Source organism: Drosophila nasuta, chromosome 2R (assembly GCF_023558535.2).
Source record: "Drosophila nasuta strain 15112-1781.00 chromosome 2R, ASM2355853v1, whole genome shotgun sequence".
Taxonomy (NCBI): Eukaryota; Metazoa; Arthropoda; class Insecta; order Diptera; family Drosophilidae; genus Drosophila; species Drosophila nasuta.
In genome coordinates this window covers 5,807,115-5,826,081 of record NC_083456.1, presented here as the reverse complement: position 1 = coordinate 5,826,081, position 18,967 = coordinate 5,807,115, and the positions used below count along the sequence as shown (strand labels likewise).

General features: G+C 39.2%; 3 protein-coding genes across 3 annotated transcripts; all 3 read left to right on the top strand.

Annotated features, from left to right (window-relative positions):
• Positions 1-8,507: 8,507 nt before the first annotated feature.
• LOC132787290 (uncharacterized) lies at positions 8,508-9,602 on the top strand. The gene is made up of 2 exons (XM_060794232.1): positions 8,508-8,842; positions 8,904-9,602. The coding sequence occupies exons 1-2, from the start codon at positions 8,746-8,748 to the stop codon at positions 9,512-9,514; spliced, it is 708 nt and encodes a 235-aa protein (XP_060650215.1). The 5' UTR covers positions 8,508-8,745; the 3' UTR covers positions 9,515-9,602.
• A 1,402-nt stretch (positions 9,603-11,004) lies between these two features.
• Positions 11,005-13,983, top strand: LOC132787285 (uncharacterized). The gene is made up of 2 exons (XM_060794227.1): positions 11,005-11,216; positions 11,281-13,983. The coding sequence occupies exons 1-2, from the start codon at positions 11,139-11,141 to the stop codon at positions 13,900-13,902; spliced, it is 2,700 nt and encodes an 899-aa protein (XP_060650210.1). The 5' UTR covers positions 11,005-11,138; the 3' UTR covers positions 13,903-13,983.
• A 534-nt stretch (positions 13,984-14,517) lies between these two features.
• LOC132787286 (ATP-dependent DNA helicase 2 subunit 1) lies at positions 14,518-17,205 on the top strand. Its single transcript, XM_060794228.1, has 3 exons — positions 14,518-14,758; positions 14,819-15,353; positions 15,772-17,205. Exons 1-3 carry the CDS (start codon positions 14,639-14,641, stop codon positions 16,992-16,994), a joined length of 1,878 nt encoding a protein of 625 aa, XP_060650211.1. The 5' UTR covers positions 14,518-14,638; the 3' UTR covers positions 16,995-17,205.
• Positions 17,206-18,967: the final 1,762 nt, after the last annotated feature.

The window sequence follows — 18,967 nt, the reverse complement described above, 5'->3', positions numbered from 1 at the left end:
ACAGATACTTTGTCTTTGCTCCGTCTGCAGTGGCAAATCCTTTAGACGACGTCGCATGTTTGCTTTTTTTTGGCACTTTTTTTATATTATTTAATTTTATATCATTTTTTGGTGCCGTTCCATTGCGTTCTGTGCTGAGGAGTTCTGTTCTCCTCTGTTATTGCTTGAGTTGCCCATTTGCGGCGTTTTGATATGTTACCCGGTAGCTGGTCGTTGTTTTTCCTTTTTTTTTTTTGGTAATCTTTCTTCCCCTCCGTCCTTGGCGTTGGATTGCTGCCGATGGCTATGACTTTGCCCCAACCCTTTGGCCTCAGCTCAAAATGAGCCACTTAAAGCGATGAGATTTTTGGCGTCTGGCGACGGCAACGGAGACGTCGACGTCGTTTTCGTTGTCGGCGTTTATCAAATAAATATCTTTGAAACATATAACAAATAATGAAATGCAGCCGAGCAGTTTGAGCATTGAGCTCAAATTGGTGTTATTAATTGCGGGCAATTGATTTGATTTGTTTATGACTGGAGGAGTGAGCAGCAGTCATATCTCTCAAAGTGGCGCAAATGGATAGATACATCATACATCCCATCCACCATTATGTGTGTGGGGCATCATTAGTGTCTAGTCCCCACCCAAAACTGTGTTCCACAAATGAATTAATTGAAACATTACCTAAGCAAACGTCGTCCCCGAAACACGACTCACTTGGCCAACTCACCCAATCATTGGGTTGACTAATTGAATTTCCTACACAAAAAAAAGGTTGCTGCGGTCCACGTGTTTTCCTTCCCTTACCCTACTATGCTTCCCATCGTTTCCACAGTCGTGTTGATGTTTGTTCACTTGTAGAAAAATGAATGTCTCGCATTTTAAGTGTGGCTCTCATTGTCTCCTTTTTGTGGTTGTTGTTGCTTTCAGCATTGTTGGTATGTGTTTTCACGCATAAAAATTAAAGTCCTCAAGCTTTTGTTTGTGTTTCGTCCCAGCGAGTTTGTTCTACCTATCTGGCAACTTCATCAGCTTGTCGGCAGCAATTGGCCTTTGTTGTAAAGTTGGCCATCATTAGTTTGCCGGCTACTTAACACGACATTGATGCAGCTTAATTATGCCTCAGCTGTAGACGAAACAGGATGAAACAGGATTGGGTTCATCATTTAATATACCTTTTAAACATGAAAATGTAATTAATTAAATTTTATATAATTTCAATTCTAAAACTTACCCACGTTTAGAAATGATCAGCTTCCCTTTGGATTCACAAAACGACGCCTCTGGCCAGCTCCACAAATGGAGCACAGTTTCACCCGCATAGAAGCCACAGCATGACTTTAATTACATTGCAGGGGGGGCAGCAAGACAATTCATTAAAGCTAAACTGGAGTAAAGTGGCTGTGGCCTGTTCATTGGAATTTGAGTGGGATACAGCTTGATGAGCAACTGTCCAGTCTGGACTGAAGGTGGAGCTGGCCACACCCAGCATAACCGTTAAGGATGTGCACCATGGTAGATGATTGTGATTGTGCGATTGCTAATGCTTCAACTTGAACTAAAATGAGATGGATGGATGGATGGCTAGATAGCTGGATGGTTGGTTGGATGGCTGACTAGCCCCGTTGACACTGAGTTCAAGTAGCGGGCTGCATCTCAAGATTGACTAATGGCAATGGAAGCAGCGCGGTGACGACAACATACCGTTGATTGATTGTTTTTCCATGTAAATTGTGCGACAAATTAATCAATGCTAATGACACTTTCAGACCGAAAACAAGTTGCCATTTGCAGGTTGGCTTCACCCAAACCCAAACCCGAACCCAAAACGGAAACGGAAACGTCTTCGAGATGACCGAGCTGTGTGAGTAAACAAATTGCATTTTAAGCGGCGACTCATCGCTCCTGTTTGTCTCCGTATCCGCATCCGTGTCCTGCTGGTCGTGTGTGCAATTTTTCAAAAAGGCTTAAGTTGAGTTCGCTTGCAGATAAAACTGATTTACACTAGCGCAATTGTTAATTACCCCTAAGATATTAGATGTACTCACAAGATGCTGTCGCTGATGCTGATGCTCACGCTCATTAAAGCAACTTGAACGCATTTCCTCGTTTGGCATAAATTGTGCTTATCTTAATAATGATTTTATGCTAATGTATCGCAGCGTCTTGCTTGTACCAAGATCCACAAAGATAAAACGCGCCAAAGATGCGAGACAAGCCGCCAGTTCCAAACAAACAACTGGCCAAGACAGTCGCAACCCGCTCCAAGTACTCGCAGTCCTCACACAGAAAGAATTGCACGTTCTCTGCGTCTGGTTGACGCCCATTTGGCCACTGTGGCCACAGCTCATGGCTCATTGTCAACCCTTTCTGCACTGCAGTTGCCAGTTACCAGTTGCCAGTCACTAGTAGTTCCCATTTCCCAGTTTAGCCATCTCTCCCTATTCCCTACTCCATTTCACAGTTCCACTTCCAGTTCGCACCCTGAAACCAGCTTTTTGTTATGCTGCTCTGCATCTAAGGGGTTGCTGCACTGCACTCTTGTGGGCTGGCAGTTAGTGAGCACCATGAGCACTCGTAGTACATCTATAATTACGTCACCTTCGCCAGCGTGGCAGAGTGATACTGCAGCACTGTGGCACTCTGGCTGTCTCGGCACACACCCAACAACTTATCCACTCTTGAGTTGCAAAACATACACATTAACAGTTGAGCGGTTACTTGATCTTGACTAGAATTAGACATGAAAACACAGACATATTAAAAATATAATTTAATGGTAGATAGAATATTCTTTCAGTTGCAAAACATTAGTTAGGCTTTTATTAGCAATTGAGTGATAGCCTCATCTTATCATTTCCTTATTACAACTAACTTACAACTAAACTAAATTGCAAAAAAAAACAACTAAGAAAACTACAGTCGAGTATGCTCGACTAGAAATACCCGCTACCCATTTTGAATAAAGCGAAACAGTGCGATATTATTCTTTAAATATACAAAATAATACACCGGAAGAAAAAACTAAAAATATGTCAAAGGGCATATTTAGAATATCGATTTAGTGGGAGCGACAATAATTTTAAACAAGCTTGATCTGCGTTCAAAAATAATAAATGCTATCAAATAAATTAAGTCTCTATCTCTTATAGTCTTTAAAATCTAGGTGTTCATACGAACAGTCTCGGTTGTTAACTCTGATCAAAAATGTATACATATGTACTTTATAAGATCGCATATGCCTCTTTCTGCCAGTATAAAACAAGTAAGACAGCTACAGTCGAGTGTGCTCGACTGTGAGGTACCTGCTACCCATTTTGAATAAAAGCAAAACAGCTCGGCATTATTCTTAGAATATATCAAAATAATACATCGAAAAATATCAATTTGTATATTTAGTAAATTTATATAGCACTACATTTCAATTATACCATATAGTGCACAATACATCAGATTGCCAGCCAAAACAACTAAGACCCCTGATAAGTAGGCTTTTTTGCCCATACAAAAGTATTTATTTAATAACTTGGACAATTTTTACCTGATCACAACCAAATTTTCAGGAATCACAATAGACTATATATTTAAATTCGCGACTCCAGCGTTAAAATTACATACGGATAGACTGATATGGCTGTATCGACTCGGCTGTTGACGCTGATCAATAATTCATATATATACTTTCTAGTGTCGGAGATGCCTCCTTCGGCCTTTTACATACATTTCCTGCCAGAGAGTATAAATACTGTTTAGAGAGTACAAATAATACTAGAAAAAATGCAAATGCCCTAATAGTATTCATAGATCTATGTACATGGGAATTAGTTTATCATGCCTCCTATGATAATAAAGATAAATATAATAAATACATTAAATTATTGAGAATATATTCTTTAAGTTTAAAAACACAGATATTAAAATCAAATAAAAAGGATCTTTGAGAATTTATTTATGCCACTCAAAATTAAGATACTGCTAATTTAAAAATATAATTTAATATTACATAAATTAAGACAATCTGGGGCCAGCACCATCAACTTGTTACAACATATGTAATTTGCTCAATGTTTATTTTAACAATAAAGAATTTTACTTAAATATTTTTACCTTTATTCAATTTATATTTTTTGGTTAACTCTAAATTTAGGAAAAATGGAAACTTTTATTATCCATAAAAATGAAATAAATCTTTTGATATATCTGGCTTTTTCATTGTATGTACTGCTTAAATTCATTCTTTAGCAAAAATGAAGTGAAATACTTAAAAGTTTGCATGTTCACATATTAAAAATATTTTTAAAACAGAAACTTATCGTTTAAGGCAAAAGGACCTCCACCAAAGGATGACCACAACTAAGAAAGATGTTTCCAGACTCAGACAACATCTTGACCGCAACGCTTACAAGATGCGAGGGAGAAATGTGACTTGCCTATGCTCGTGCAATGTGCTGGTCAATAGTCTGTAAGCGGCTTGGAATATATTAGTATACAATTTGTAAGCTGCTTCCAAAAAATAAATATTTTGTGGATGCAACGTCAACTTCTTATTCGGGTTGTCCGCAGCAGGCGAAAGTTTTTCTGCACATGATTTATATATACGAGAATTCGAGACAAGTGCGAGTGTGTGTGGCATGTGTTTGTGTGTTTAACTGGAGTGTCAGTCGTGCAGCTGGGCCAATGAGACGTATGCGCAACTCCATGTTGACACGTTTTGCGGTCAAGCAAAAGATAATAACAGCACTGAGACTGAGAAGGAGACGAGAGCTGCGTGCCGGCCTAGTTTTTCCTTTTCGCAGATACTCATAAGTCGACACTCGCTTGTATTCAAAATTGAGCTGACGAGCACTTTGAATGCCTCGAATGTTCACTCGTAGTTATCACAGTTTTTCCCAGCGCCATGTTTTTGCTGATTTTTCACACTTGCCCGGCCCTGGCCAGCTGTTGTCCAGTTGCCCTTGTCAGCCAGCTGGCACGCTTCTTTCCAAGCAACCTCCTTCTCTTCAATGCAGTTTTTTTTATTAACTTTTTGCCCATTTTGGTCACGTTTGATAAGCTTTCACAAATAATTCATGAATGGGCAGGCGCATGTGGCCAGCTGTTGCTATCGCTGTGCTTCGTTGATGCTGACGCTCGATGATGATTTTAAATATGATTTGAATGAGTTTATAAGTTTGTTTATTTGTTTAAGCATCAGCCAAGTGCCGCTTTATTCCACCACACTCACTTCGCCCACAGGGTTGATTCAACTCAACTTGATTGATGTCTTTGCTCTCCAGCATTTGTATACAGTCATTAGCTCCGGATTCTTGTCTGCCCTTGTCTGTGTACCGTTCCGCTCTGTTCTATTCCCGCCCTGCACTGCCACGCCCCTTTGCAGTGAGTGGCGCTGACAGCTTGCCAAATTGTCTGCTACGTCTTCGACTCTGACAACGCGTCCTGAGAACGCATCATTAGCATTCACATTCTTAAGCTACATACCTGAAAAGCGTTTTCAAATTAAATCTTCACTTCGTTAAAACAAAAAAGGAAGTAAGAAAACTGCGACTTTAAAGACATAATAGTATATTAAGCTAACAAAAATGAAACAATATTATTTTATATTTATGATGATATAACATTCTGTAATATTTGCGAACGTAATATATGCAGAACGAATTTATTATTAAACAATTAAGAACCCAATAATAAAGGGTATTGGTCTGTGCGATGTCCTTTTTTAGATAGATATTAGATATTGATAAACATATCAGTAAAAAATGTTGACTTAAAAGTAACAAGTAAGAAGGCAGTCGAGATTGCTTGACTGTGAGATACCCGTCACCCATTTTCCAGAAAACCATGTATTGAAATTATACCAAATTAATATACCGCAAAATACAACATTAAAAACATACCACAGAGTACACAATATACCAGATTGTCGGATAAAGCAGTTAAAACCCGAATTTAGTATGCGTTTTTTGCCATGAAAATGTTTGCTTAAATACCTTCTAAAATTGTTATCTGATCGCAACGAACAACGTCTAATGAATTATAAATACAGTAGTTATTATTGTATGTACCGAAAATCGCGACAAAATTGCTCTTTTTATTCGATTTGTGAGGACGAAAGTGAAACAAACTTGATCTGCGTGCAAAATATCAAAAAATGTTTAGGAATTTAAAAGATTTGTCCACACAAATTCTAATTTGAATTGCAAAAACTCTTACAATTAATTTATGTATCTACTGGATTAGATATCTTAAACGGAATGGATCAATGATATCTTCTAACATCTAATCTTCACCGATTCATCGTAATGAAAGTGCTCCTTCTGTTATAAAGAATCTGACAATAGAAATTACAATACTACCTTATCTTTATTCCTTAGCTGTATTCATAAAGCAAAAGAATACCGATACAATTCAATTTCTTATTTATTTTATTATTTTATATGCACTCACTTGTACTTGTAGCCATAAGTTTTTCTTGGCAAGGAGCCAAACACTAACCAGTTAGGCTGACTGAATGATAAACTGAAGAGTGAAGTCAATGCCACGCCAAGAAGGCAAGAAAAGTCTCTGGCACATGCGGTCGCGGTCATATTTGGCTTATTATAAATGACCGAATGTGAACTGCCTGTCATGTTTTATCTTTATTTTCGTGCATTTTTGGACACATTTCTCTTGGGGGAGGCGGTGGGCGGAAGAGGGGCGACTGCTGCCGGCGTGTCTGCACATTTTCCGATGTGCTATAGTAGGTTTTATTTTTTTGCGTTTGTTGTATCTCAAAGAGACACAACGTGATGATAATGGCGCTTGCAGCCCGACTGACGTTTCTAACAAAGTGAGTCGCATTAAGGATAATAGAGGCAACTAAAAGCAAAACCACAACAACATGAAACAAAGCAGAGACAACGCCAGAGACGGCGACGACGACGACTGATGATGGGCTCGATTTGCGCGTCATTATCCTTGCAGGCTCAGGACAGTGTCTGGTGAATGTTCGTCTGTGTGTGTGTGTGAGAGTGAGTGTTTGCTATTGCCACAAGGCCTGAATGTCCATCAAGTGTAAAGACGCTGCAACGCCTTGTGAATGCCGCCGTCGTTCGCTGCTTTTCGTTGTCCTTTTGCGCATCCTGCGCCTGACATTTTCGTCGTCATCGTTCGGCGTTACGAATGATTTATGGTTGGCAGCCCGAAACTAGAACTCAAGTGGCGCACCCCACCCCACACCACCCCTCGATTCATGCTGACAACTTGAAAATGCTCTGCAATTGACAATTGTCCAGGCGCCAGGACTAAGATCAGGGAACCAGCTCGGCCCAAAGTAAACAAATATTTATTAAGAAAATTAAAGACGCGCGCTGGCAAATCCCACGAAACAAATGACTTGAGGATTTCGATAGAAACATTTTGTTGTAGGCAACCTTCAAGATGATGCGGCACTTTCCCAACAACTATGTATGTACAATTCGACAACCATTTGGCCATTGGCTAGTCGAATTATGCGCTCCAACGCGCTGTCCAATCTTCAGTCATCATTAGTCAATGCTTTAAGCCCATTTAATCAATGGCCCCAAAAGCAGCTAAGCCTCTCCACTCAACTTGTTTGGTTGTTAACATAAACCATGTTGCGTGTCTTTCCTTGCCGAGAAATTATCCAAAATTAAATGAAATACCTCACGTGCCATATGCAATGTGGCAGCTGTGTCTGCCGCCTGTCGGCTGCCATGTTGCAAGCAAAACCAAACGAAAAACAAAAAAAATATATATGTGCTGATATTAAAAAGGGCGCCGATCACACAAACCATCAAAGTGGGAAAGGGACGGCAACAAAGAGTTGCTCTCATTAAACAATTAAAGTTTTTATTCTCGTTTCAGTTTTTTTTTGGCAATTTTGGACTTAAATCACACCACTTCAAGTCAATCCTCACAAGTCCAAAAACACGTTCCATGCATATGGCTTCTGCATCGCAAACTTTATTTTCATTGCGATAAATATTAGCTGACAACGGTTTGTAAAAGCCGAAACATAACCATTTGTTTTGGTTTTTTGGGTTTAATGTCCCAATGCAATAAAATGAATAAATATTAATGAGGTAAAAAACCTTAAGCAATATAACAATTAGTGGAATACAAAATACATACGTAAATTTATATTTAAACTTTTTTTAAAATTTCAGTATATAAAACACAAATAGTAAACAGATGTATAATGTTATTTGTTTACTTATCAAACCCAAAAATAATAAATGATCTAAATAACTCTCATACTAAATACACTTCAAATAATATTTATTTGCTGTCATATCTTGATATGATTCATTCTGAATTTACTTTATGACGTAAAACCCATTTATATATATTTAATCAGACACTTTGACCTTAGTACTTGACCCAGTACTTAATAAAGTAGAATTAAGTTAATTTATTTTTGACAATCATTTTATTCTCACTTATTTTACTCTCTTGTTTTTGTTAATTGACTTCTATAGCACAATTTTTGGTAAAATAAAACAATTTTTTAAAAACATTTATCATTTTGCTTTGCGGATTCGTACTGTTTGTTCCTAGTTTATTTTCCCGTGTTGAATTAATGAGCGTGTATTCGGGTGTATTATCTTAAATTAAACCTCATTATAGGTGTTGCAGCTTTTTTAGGAACAACTGTGTAAATATAGACAACTGCGAAGTATTATTTTGACTGTGCGCAGTTGATTGAAATGCCGAACTTAAGTCAGAATCAAGCCATCGCTCCAGTTGACTGAACGAATTTCACAATGTCAAGACCTCATTTGGTAAGAGTTATATTTTTAGTCGTGCTGCTTAGTGTTGGTACCCAAGCGAAGCCACTTCGTGGCGGAAAAAGATCCTTTGGTAAGAGATTACTATTGATTTTAACAAATTTAAAATGTGTTATATATTTTATTAACTTCAGGCATGGGCTTGCTGGGTGGCGCATTGATGGGTGGCGTCGTTGGCCACGCGGTCGCCAAGAGTTCGGCCAAATCAGCAGCTCCAGCAGCTGCGCCAGTGACTCAGGTGGTTGAAAACGGAGTGCCAGATGCAAATGGATGCTATAAGCAAACGATTAAAGAGCCTGTTGCGGGTCATCGTAAATTATACACCGAAACTGTTCATCTCGTCTGCCCCAATGGATTACCACCTGCAACTCCACAGCACGTGGTGCCAGCGCAAGCTGCTCCTGTGGGATGGAATGTTCCTGCAGCATCACAACCAACTCCAACTTTGAACTACACACACAGCATCAATGCCACGCAAACGAATGGCACGCAGCAGCACACGGTCCTGTTACATCCTAGACCAGCTGCAGTTCCTGCAGCTCCGGCACCAGCGCATCCTTCTGGCGTAACCGTCGTGTACGCACCACCTCCAGCAACACCCATTCAACATGCGGTGCCAGCCGCACCTCCTCGCGTTGTGCTGTTGTCCAAGTCAATTAAGAAACAGAGATCAGCAGCAGCTTCGCTGAACGTTTCATATGGACTTCTACTTCTCGTAGTGTTCTATTGTTTATTAAGAAACTGAAATGCTTATCTAAGGTAACATCAATTTTAAGTTTCAAAAAATATTACAATATTCACTCAATAAACAACACGTGTGGCCACGTATCTATCATGTAGTTATTGAATCTAAATAATTATTGTGACATTCAAATGACGCAACATATCTGTTTGCAGCGACTCACGAATGGTTTCAAATCTCGTGCTCGTTGGAAGCTTATCGATAAGTTTTGCGGTGGTTGGCCGATAAATTCAATGGTTTGGTCTATTGGTCTGGCAACATTAATAGCCTCTTTCCACCGCACGGTTTTCTTTGCTTTTCTTTGGTTTTTTCACGTTCAGGCCGAATGTTACGTTCGCCCCATGTAAAAACCCATAAGAAAAAAAGTCGGTTTTTCTACGTTCGCGAGCTACGTAGAAATAGCGAACGCACTTTTTGGGTAATTATGCGATATTTTGATCGATATGACAACGAAAAAGAGCTCACCACTAACAAAACAGCTGACATTAAAGTGCGCCAAGGTATGAAAATAGAAAAATTAAAATTTTATTTTGCTTTTTAAAGCAAATTTTTTATATTTTAGATGAGCCAAAAAACTCGAAAGCCGTCAATATCGTGGAGTGGCTTCCACGAGGCTATGTTGTTCGAGTTATGGGAGGAGAAATGTAGTGCCTTTTTTGGCCAATCCACAAAGGCGCTCCACAAGGGTGCCAAACTCCTCCCTATTAATTCGAAAATTATCTTCAAAAAATGATTCGTTGTTTCCAGGAACATCGCGCTCCCAAAAACACCCAAGCTGTTGCTAAAAAGTAAAAATATTTATGTAAATATTACATTGCTGCCAGCAATTCTACTTACATAGGTCCAAACTGATGGCGATTTCTTTAATAGTGGCAATGGCCTATACTCGGTTAATTTATCAACCATTTCGTCAAAATCCTCATCAAAATCTTGAAATTTAAGAAAATTTTCCATTTTAAAATGCGCGTGCTGATTTTTGAATTGTTCGCCAACTCGTGTTTACATTTGAACAGCTGACATTTCAGAGCGGCCATATTGAGAATTTTACCGTTGCCCATATTTCTCGGTTCGTGCAGATGGAAACCCCGAAACGAGACTTTAAAAAACGTAGAAAAACTGAGTGAGGTGGAAAGAGGCTATAAAGGAAGAATATTTGTGTTCAGTTTATAAGCAATGTAGGATAATAGCCTATTTCCAGTGCACCAAAAACCTCAATTTTTTTTAGGTTTTTTCCGTTCAGGTTGAATGTTACGTTCGCCCAATATAAAAAAAAAGTCGGTTCGAAACGTAAAGAAACTGAGTGGCAGTGGAAATAGGCTATAAGCTTTTGCACTTTTTGGGAAAAATAATCAGTATTGCAAGGAACATCGAATATTGCCTTTTTATTTCGTTTTCGAAACAAAAGAAACGAAAAGTGTTACCAAAAACTGATTGTCACTTTTTTTCATACCGTATTCTGGTATGTCACTTCGCTGTTAACATGTATATTTTTGGTACATTGGTTGCGGTCACACTCCGACTCAGGTGTCAAGCAAAACAGCTTTGAGAAATCTCTTTTTATTAACAATTTAAGTTTCTACGATCAAGCTGGAATTGATAATAAATTAATATTCAATAAACTGTGAAAATGTCGCAGTCTTTTGGCGAGGAATTATTAGGAAACTTGAGCTACGAACGCTCCAAAACATGGTCCAGTTTCTTCAAGGTAAGAGTCCATTAATTAGCAGATCGGCAACTTAAGACGCTTCTTTTTTTTGTGATCGCTGTAGAATTGTTTGGACAAAGATGATGGCAATGAATTTGAATTTGAAGAACTGGGTGAATTGTTTCAATCTGAAGATGAGGCCGACAACAATGACGCCATTGAAGAGGCTAAAGAGTGCGAAGTTAAAGACGATTTCAACAAATCCACTCAATCTTTAACAAACACAGAACTCACTTTGTTATTGTGCCACGGGGATCAAAGCGAGATTTTAAGCCAGACGGTGCCCATTATGGAGGAGCATGAACGCAAGTGGAAGCAGGCTGGCTTAGATCGCATACTCAATACCTTCGATGCGGATAAGATTGAGGAGCATGTAGGCGGCTGGCTGAGACGCCACAAGAGTTCCTTTGACAACTGTAGCACAGGTGCACCAGCTGCGACACCAGCAAAACCAGGAGAAGTGTATACCAGCAGCCGCAGCAACGACAGCGATGGCGAGTCTATGCATTCTATGGACACAGCTCGCTATATTCGCGATAGTCGTAAGCGCAATATTTCCACCAAAAGCAGCACTTCGCTGACCACTATCAAAATGTATCGCACGCTGCCATGCAAGCGCGCCGAGCTGCGTGCCAAGTACGCCTGTCAGGCGGATGATCTACTCGAGGAGCAGCAGCATCGCCGTCACATGCAAGCACTATCGCAAAGAAGAATTCACTACTCAAGACATCGGGGGCATTGCCACAGCTTCACGAGCGTCACTTTCAATGGACAGCAGCGTCGTAAGATGTTTCGGAAACGACGCTACACATCATTAGTTGCTGCAGCTGCTTCATCCTCATCATCTAGCGACGAATGTGAGTGCAGAAAACGCTGTTGCAGCTACCGCATCTACCGCTATCACAGCGAATGCCATTGCCGAGGACAAGACTGTTTACCAGCCCCATGGATGCGAGGCAGCGGCACTATGTGGACAAAGCGAAAGACGTCTTCCCCAGTGCCCAATAAAATGTGCAGACTGGAAAACGAAGAATTGGAAGACGATTGCCTTTCTAGTCCAACGGAGTTAACCCCTAGATCTCCTGCAAGTATTAAAAAACGGGGAGATGTATCTGCGTTTTCTAGCCAAGAGCAGGCTCTACAATTACGTTTGCCTAAGAGCCAATCTAAGAGAAAAATGTCTGAGGACTACAATTCCATTTCGGAAAATCCCATTAATGTAAGCACAAAATTTGAGAAGAGTGAGCAGTCCCAAATACGCTCGTTGCACACTGCATCTTCTTTGAATATCAACCAGTCGGCGAAAGCAACGATCTTCTCACCAATATCTCAGACAGATAACGAAGAAATTGATTCCTCTGAAAATTTGATTAATATGAAGAAAAAGAGTGAGCAGTCCCAAATACGCTCGCTGCACACCGCATCTTCTTTGAATATCAACCAGTCGGCTAAAGCAACAATCTTCTCACCAATATCTCAGACAGATAACGAAGAAAGCGATTGCTCTGAAAATTTGCTTAGTATGAGCCGGAGACTGCAGAGAAGGAAGCAATCTACACCGAAGGAAACTAACTCAAATTCGCCTAATGTTAACATGACAACGAGATCTCGAGCATCGACATCGCAGCAAATCATGGTGGATTTGCAAAGTGCTGGCTCTGGGAGTTCCATTGATGTCAGGAGTAGAACGAAGGTGAAGGGAAAGCAGTTGCAAAGGAGCTTGCAAGTTATAGAGTTTGATGCTACTACATCTTCTTTACCAAACCAGCTGCAGGTTATGGGAGCGATGTCCTCAACAAGATCTTCAGCAGCTAAACAAGAAAATGACAGCTATGAGAAAAAGAAAAGTAAGCAAATTTCTACCCAGGAGGGAATTAACTCGAATTCCCTTAATAGTATATTTCATGCCAATGCTGAAGTGACTGCAAGAAATGCAACGTACGACATTCGTGATCTACAAAGTGACAGCTCTGAGGATTCCAGTTATATGAGTAGAAGAACAAAGAAGAGACAAAACCAGTCGCAACGGAACTCGGAAATTAGAGATTCTAATGAAGCGATGTCTACAAAAGGATCTCCAGCTACTAAACAACAAAGTGATATCTCCGATAACATACTTAAAGGGAGCCAAAGAAGGGAAGAGAAAGGAATGGACGAACTAACTAATTCGAATAGTCCTTTCCATGCCAATACTGACTTGTTAACAAGACATCCAACACCTGAAATCATAGAACTGCTAAGTGACAGCTCTGAGGATTCCATTAATGTCAGCAGAAGGCGCATGAAACACTCCAAATCTCAGCAGCAAGTCCTTGACTTAGATTCGGTGCCACAAACTGCCTTTGTGATAACTGAAAAGGGGATTCTGCTTCACAAACCGTCATCCGTTGGATCTGAAACTGATATGAAATCGAGTGAAAACGGATATGATAAGTTTGTGCTCACGGCGAATATTCTAAGTCCCTTTATTGGAAGACGTAAGGCAAGCCGGTTTATGAAGTATCATATTGGCACATGTACTTATGACAGTCGTTTGCACATCTACTATCGACCATCTGCCAAGATATTAGCCAACTTAAAAGGCACTACCATCCTGGGAGATTTAGATTCCTCTAGTTGCAGTGAAAGCGATGACGTTTTTGAGATGTTCGGTCGATATGGAAGTATCGTAGAATCAAATACGTAAATTTGTAACATAATAATTTATGTTTTTTGGAAGCACCTATTTATATGTTATAAACTGATTGTTATAGTATTAAACATTTGTATAACGAACTTGGGGTGTTTTTGTTTTTTATCGTCTTGTAATGTCCAGTATTGAAGCATCAAGTGCGTTCACTCATAGATGGTGCTATCTTTCTGGCGCCATCTGTTAATAGTTATATTATTCTTACTCAAAATGGCACTGCTTATAGTACAGTCTCTAATTTGCGCATGTGGTCAATTTTAGTACATGTTAAACTTAAGCGGTATATTTGAATTTTTAAATAGAAGTTTAACATTGATGCCCGTATGCCGTTGTTTGTAACTATTTCATTTATTTTAATTTAAATTTTGATTAAGACACATTCCGTTTTGAAGATCCAAAAAAGTAGTAGAAATTATTTTTGTTTTACTCCAGCAGTTTGCTCTAATATTGCGGTTTCGCTGACTTTCCGGTTTTCTTTCAGAAATATCGAATTCTCAAATAAAACACTCCATTTAAAAAAAAAAATAAATAGCTTAAAATTATTATTTAGTAGAAAATAAATAATTATTTATAAAATATTGGCTGCAAATATATCGATATCGATGTTTAAAAAATGTCAACGATGTCTGCGCACTCTGCGTATTTGGTCACACAATTTCTGCCGGCGTCGCATCGCTGTTGTGAAATTGGCGGACTTTAAAAACTAAAACATTAACAAGTAAATTAAGGCAAAATGAGCAGTTGGAATCCAGATCGTGATATTGAGTTGACTGATTCAGAGGATGACACCGAAATAAAGCGTGATTTCAATGGGCGTGAGGCGATTCTCTTTGTTGTCGACGCCAACCTGGAGGTAATAATTCCAAACACTTAATTTGCAATTTGTTGATTAAATTATTATTTAAATCGATAGACAGAGAGGCTGATGGAGGCACTCAAAATTATACGCGGAGCCTTCATCTCAGGCATGCTGGTGAACGACAAAGATCTGATGGGTCTAATGTTTTCCAACACCAAGCACAGTCCGCCACCCCACGAGGCACAATGTCTGGACAACATTGTTGTGCCAGCGAATTGTGCCGTCTTTCTTCCACTGCGGCAACTGACCAAATCGATTGTAGAGCACTATTTGGAATTTATGGGCACAGCGGAGGAGTCCTTTTCCAGCGATTATGGCATAGCTGAACCCGATGGCCGTGGCAACTTTGCGTACATGATTCGACTGTGTATTGAGCTGCTGGAAAAGTGTGGCAAGAAATTGAACAATGCTAAGATTGTGTATATGACAGATATCGAGGAACCCCATTCGCCCTCCAGCATGGAATTCCAGGCTGCTCTGCAGAAGGCCAACGATCTGGAGGGCAAGGAATTCGAATTCCAGGTCATTCCAATGCATGATGACTTCGATTACGAGCCGTTCTACAAGGAGTTCATAACGCTGTCGAGAGGTAAGCGGATAATTAGTAGTATTAGTGGTTATGCGATGTTTGTTCCCCTTGTCGGCGAGCAGTTGTAGCCGTTGAGGTTCTATGATATCGCAGAATAAACAGCGATATATTCACTCGCAGCCAAGTGAAGTGCAATTTGGCTGCGCTTTTGCAATTGCTTACAGACTCAATTCGCATAGCTATTGAGTTGTGAATCGTTATTTAAATTAATATTTAATTCATATATTTTAATTATATTTTTAAAGATTTCACAATTATAATAATTAAATATCCATATATTTTATGTATTTGATCATGTACATATGTACATATATTACATTTTATACACATCAATTAGAATTACATATAATGTTATGATTAATTTGTTTTATTTAAATCCCAGTGAATATTTTTACTAATGCTCGTATTTTTCCAACAGCTATTGAAATAGATGCGTTCAGAGTTCCGGATGCGCAACTACAGCGCGAAATTCTGGAGGATCGTAAGCTGCGTCAAGACTTTCTGCGTCGCTGTCTGGGACATTTCACCTTCTCACTGGGGCCAAATCTCAAGATATCCGCCCAGTTCTACAATTACTTTCAGCGTCGATCCTATCCGCACAAGGTGCATATAATGCGACGTGACAATAGCGTGGTGAAAAAGAAGCGCATGATAATGGTGCGAAAGGAGGATGGCGAGACGCAGCAGATAACTCATGAGTATCAGATTAAAACGACGGATGGTTGGTACGAGTGCAAAGTGGGTGATGAGACGCTGCGTGTGACGACAGAGCAATTGAATCGCGTGCGCAATTTGCACCCGCCTGGAATGATGTTGCTGGGATTCAAGCATCGCTCGGCATTGCCTACACATTTCTATAGTAAGCCCTGCAGCTTTATGTATCCTGATGATCAGAGCATCGTTGGATCAAAGCGTCTCTTCTGTGCGCTCTGGCAGCGCTGTTTGCACCGCGAGAAAATCGCCATTTGCCTGTTCCTATCGAAGCGCAAGTCTGTGCCTCGCTATGTGGCTTTAGTGCCCGTGGAAGCTGCTCAGCCAGATGACAAGAACTATCGCTCGCTGCTCTCAGGCGATGGCTTTAAGATTGTCTATTTGCCGGAAGCAAGGGACATTCGAGACATCGATATGTGCGATTGGAATAATATTGAAAATACGGCCGCAGAAGAGAATGTTGAACTCTTTCAGAAGGTCATCAAGAAACTGACGGTCGACTATCAGCCAAATCTGATCAATGATCCCAATCTTGAGGTGCTGCAATCGAATTTACTTGCACTCGCCTTGAACATTAAATCTGATGAGGACAATCTTAGCCAGCTGCCAGATCCTGCTGTACAGAATAAACGCATTGAAAAATTTATTCCCGACTATAATAGCATGTTTGGTCCCGAAATTGAAACGGCTAAGAAGCGAGCAGCTAAAACCGAGGCTGATGGGGCCAGCGCTCCAAAGGTGGCCAAAATCAGTGAGGATCAAATTAAATCGTATGATGTTGTCGAACAACTTATCAAGGATAAGCGCCTTAACGGCTGCACGGTCGCTCAACTGCGCTTCATATTGGATACTCATTTTGGGGAAAAGCCTGCGAAATCTGCAACGAAAGCTGTGCTCGTGTCACGCATCGAGGAGTTGAGTGTGGACTAATAACATGTTCAATTCCTGATACATAATTGTTGAATTATTATATATTTATTATTAATTTACTAATACTTATTATAAGCGATCCAGTGAAAGCCTTGGTATGAAGCTACTAAACTGTGTTAAAAGTCTAAATTATGTGAAACGCATTCCTAGAGTCAATAAAGTAACAGTGAAACCGAATCTTTCTGAGTTGGCATATGGAACAATTTAATTTTTAAATTAATAAATATTTTATTTTTGATTATTTTGAGATTAAAATAAAAATGAATGTATCCTTTATTGTAATTAAGCAATAAATTGAAGGCAAGCTAATGAATTTATCTTAGAATATACATAACTTGCAACATTTTACGTTGAAGCATAAAAGTGGTTATGCAGAGGCTGTAGGATATATACATTGCTAATTCGCCAACTAGAATATAGTTTTGATTCCGCGTGTATAGACCTTGGGAAAACAAGTTTCTTGGCATAGGATTATTCCGTATATAACAGTAATATGAATGAATATCTCCAAATTTAATTGTCTCAACATAATAATAATAATTTCAATATTTTTTTTCATAAAAAGAACGGAAAATATTTACCTTTTATTTTGCAATTCAATTCTATATACAAAAATGAAATTTGTTTAATTAGATTGATAACAACAACAGAATATTCAAAGTTTTATTATTATTTATTTATTTCATTATTGCAGGGAAACTACCATCTTAATAAACAATATTTCGTTATAAAGAATGTTGTTATTGTATACATATGTATATAAAGTTGAGTTACTGTTGCTAGATTGCAGAGTTGGATCGTCCAAAAGAAGGACATGTTTAGCACGTCAGTCACTGTAAATTCATAATTTGGCTCTTAACCCGAATGGGATGTAGTACTTGGCGAATATGAATGAAAGTTTTTGGCGACTTTTGGGTCAGAAAACTTTGCACTCGTCTTTGTCCAACTCGCAAGCGAAACAAGCGCAAAAGGTGAGAGTGTTAGCGTCAGTTGCTGCGTTTCTCGAGTGCAAAATGAGTTAAAAAATTATACAACAAAAAAAAAAAAATAAGTAAGAAAACTATAGTCGAGTGTGGTCGACTATGAAATACCCACTACTCATTTTTAATAAAATCAAGATAGTGCGGTATTATTAATAAAATATACCGCAAAAATACTGAACCATTCAAAATACATCATAGGGTACAAAATATACCAGATTGGCAGTCAAAACAACTAAGAAGCGTGAGAAGATAGCGTGTTTACCCATGCAAAAGTATTTCTCTAATAATTTCTGAAATTTTTATATGATCACAGCATAATTTTCAGGAATTAAGAATACTATAGTTATTATTATATGCATCAAAAATCGACTCTAGCCTTAAAATTACGGTTTTTATTCGTTTTTTTTTATCGATTTTCGGCGTGGAAGTGGGAATGGTAAAAATTTGATACAAGCTTGGTCTGCAAACTAACATAACAAATGCTGTAAAAAAATATTATATCTTTATCTCCTATAGTCTCTGAGATCTAGGTGTTCATGCAAACGGACGGACAGACAGACAGACGGTCATATCTATATCGTCTCGGCTGTTAACGCTGATCAAGAATATATATACTTTATAGGGTCGGATAATAGCGACACAAAGTTATAATACCTTTCTACACTATGGGTAGTGGGTATAAATACAAAAACGCGAGCAGGGAATGGAAGGTGGGAGGAACGCACGCAATGGTAACAGTTTTGCGTTATGCGGGTTTAACTAGAAGCAAACCGAAGAAGAAGTGAAAAGTCGTGCCGTGGCCCGGAAGTTGCAGTTGCTAACGCTCGGGCCAACTTCAAGATGGCCAACGCACTCGCCTTTTACTTTCTTGGCACTTTATTTTAATTTTTGCGGCGTCGCTGCTTGTTTTAAACTTTTTTTTTGCCGCCACTCTTCTATGCTGGTTACTGTGGAAATTGTGGCTAAGTAGAAATTACTTTAGCTTGCGGT

Coding starts and splice junctions, on each gene's coding strand:
- LOC132787290 (XM_060794232.1), top strand. CDS start 8,746: ATGTCAAGACCTCATTTGGTAAGAGTTATATTTTTAGTCGTGCTGCTT. Junction 8,843..8,903: donor TGGCGGAAAAAGATCCTTTG/GTAAGAGATTAC, acceptor TATTAACTTCAG/GCATGGGCTTGCTGGGTGGC.
- LOC132787285 (XM_060794227.1), top strand. CDS start 11,139: ATGTCGCAGTCTTTTGGCGAGGAATTATTAGGAAACTTGAGCTACGAA. Junction 11,217..11,280: donor CATGGTCCAGTTTCTTCAAG/GTAAGAGTCCAT, acceptor TGATCGCTGTAG/AATTGTTTGGACAAAGATGA.
- LOC132787286 (XM_060794228.1), top strand. CDS start 14,639: ATGAGCAGTTGGAATCCAGATCGTGATATTGAGTTGACTGATTCAGAG. Junction 14,759..14,818: donor TTGTCGACGCCAACCTGGAG/GTAATAATTCCA, acceptor TTAAATCGATAG/ACAGAGAGGCTGATGGAGGC. Junction 15,354..15,771: donor GTTCATAACGCTGTCGAGAG/GTAAGCGGATAA, acceptor TTTTTCCAACAG/CTATTGAAATAGATGCGTTC.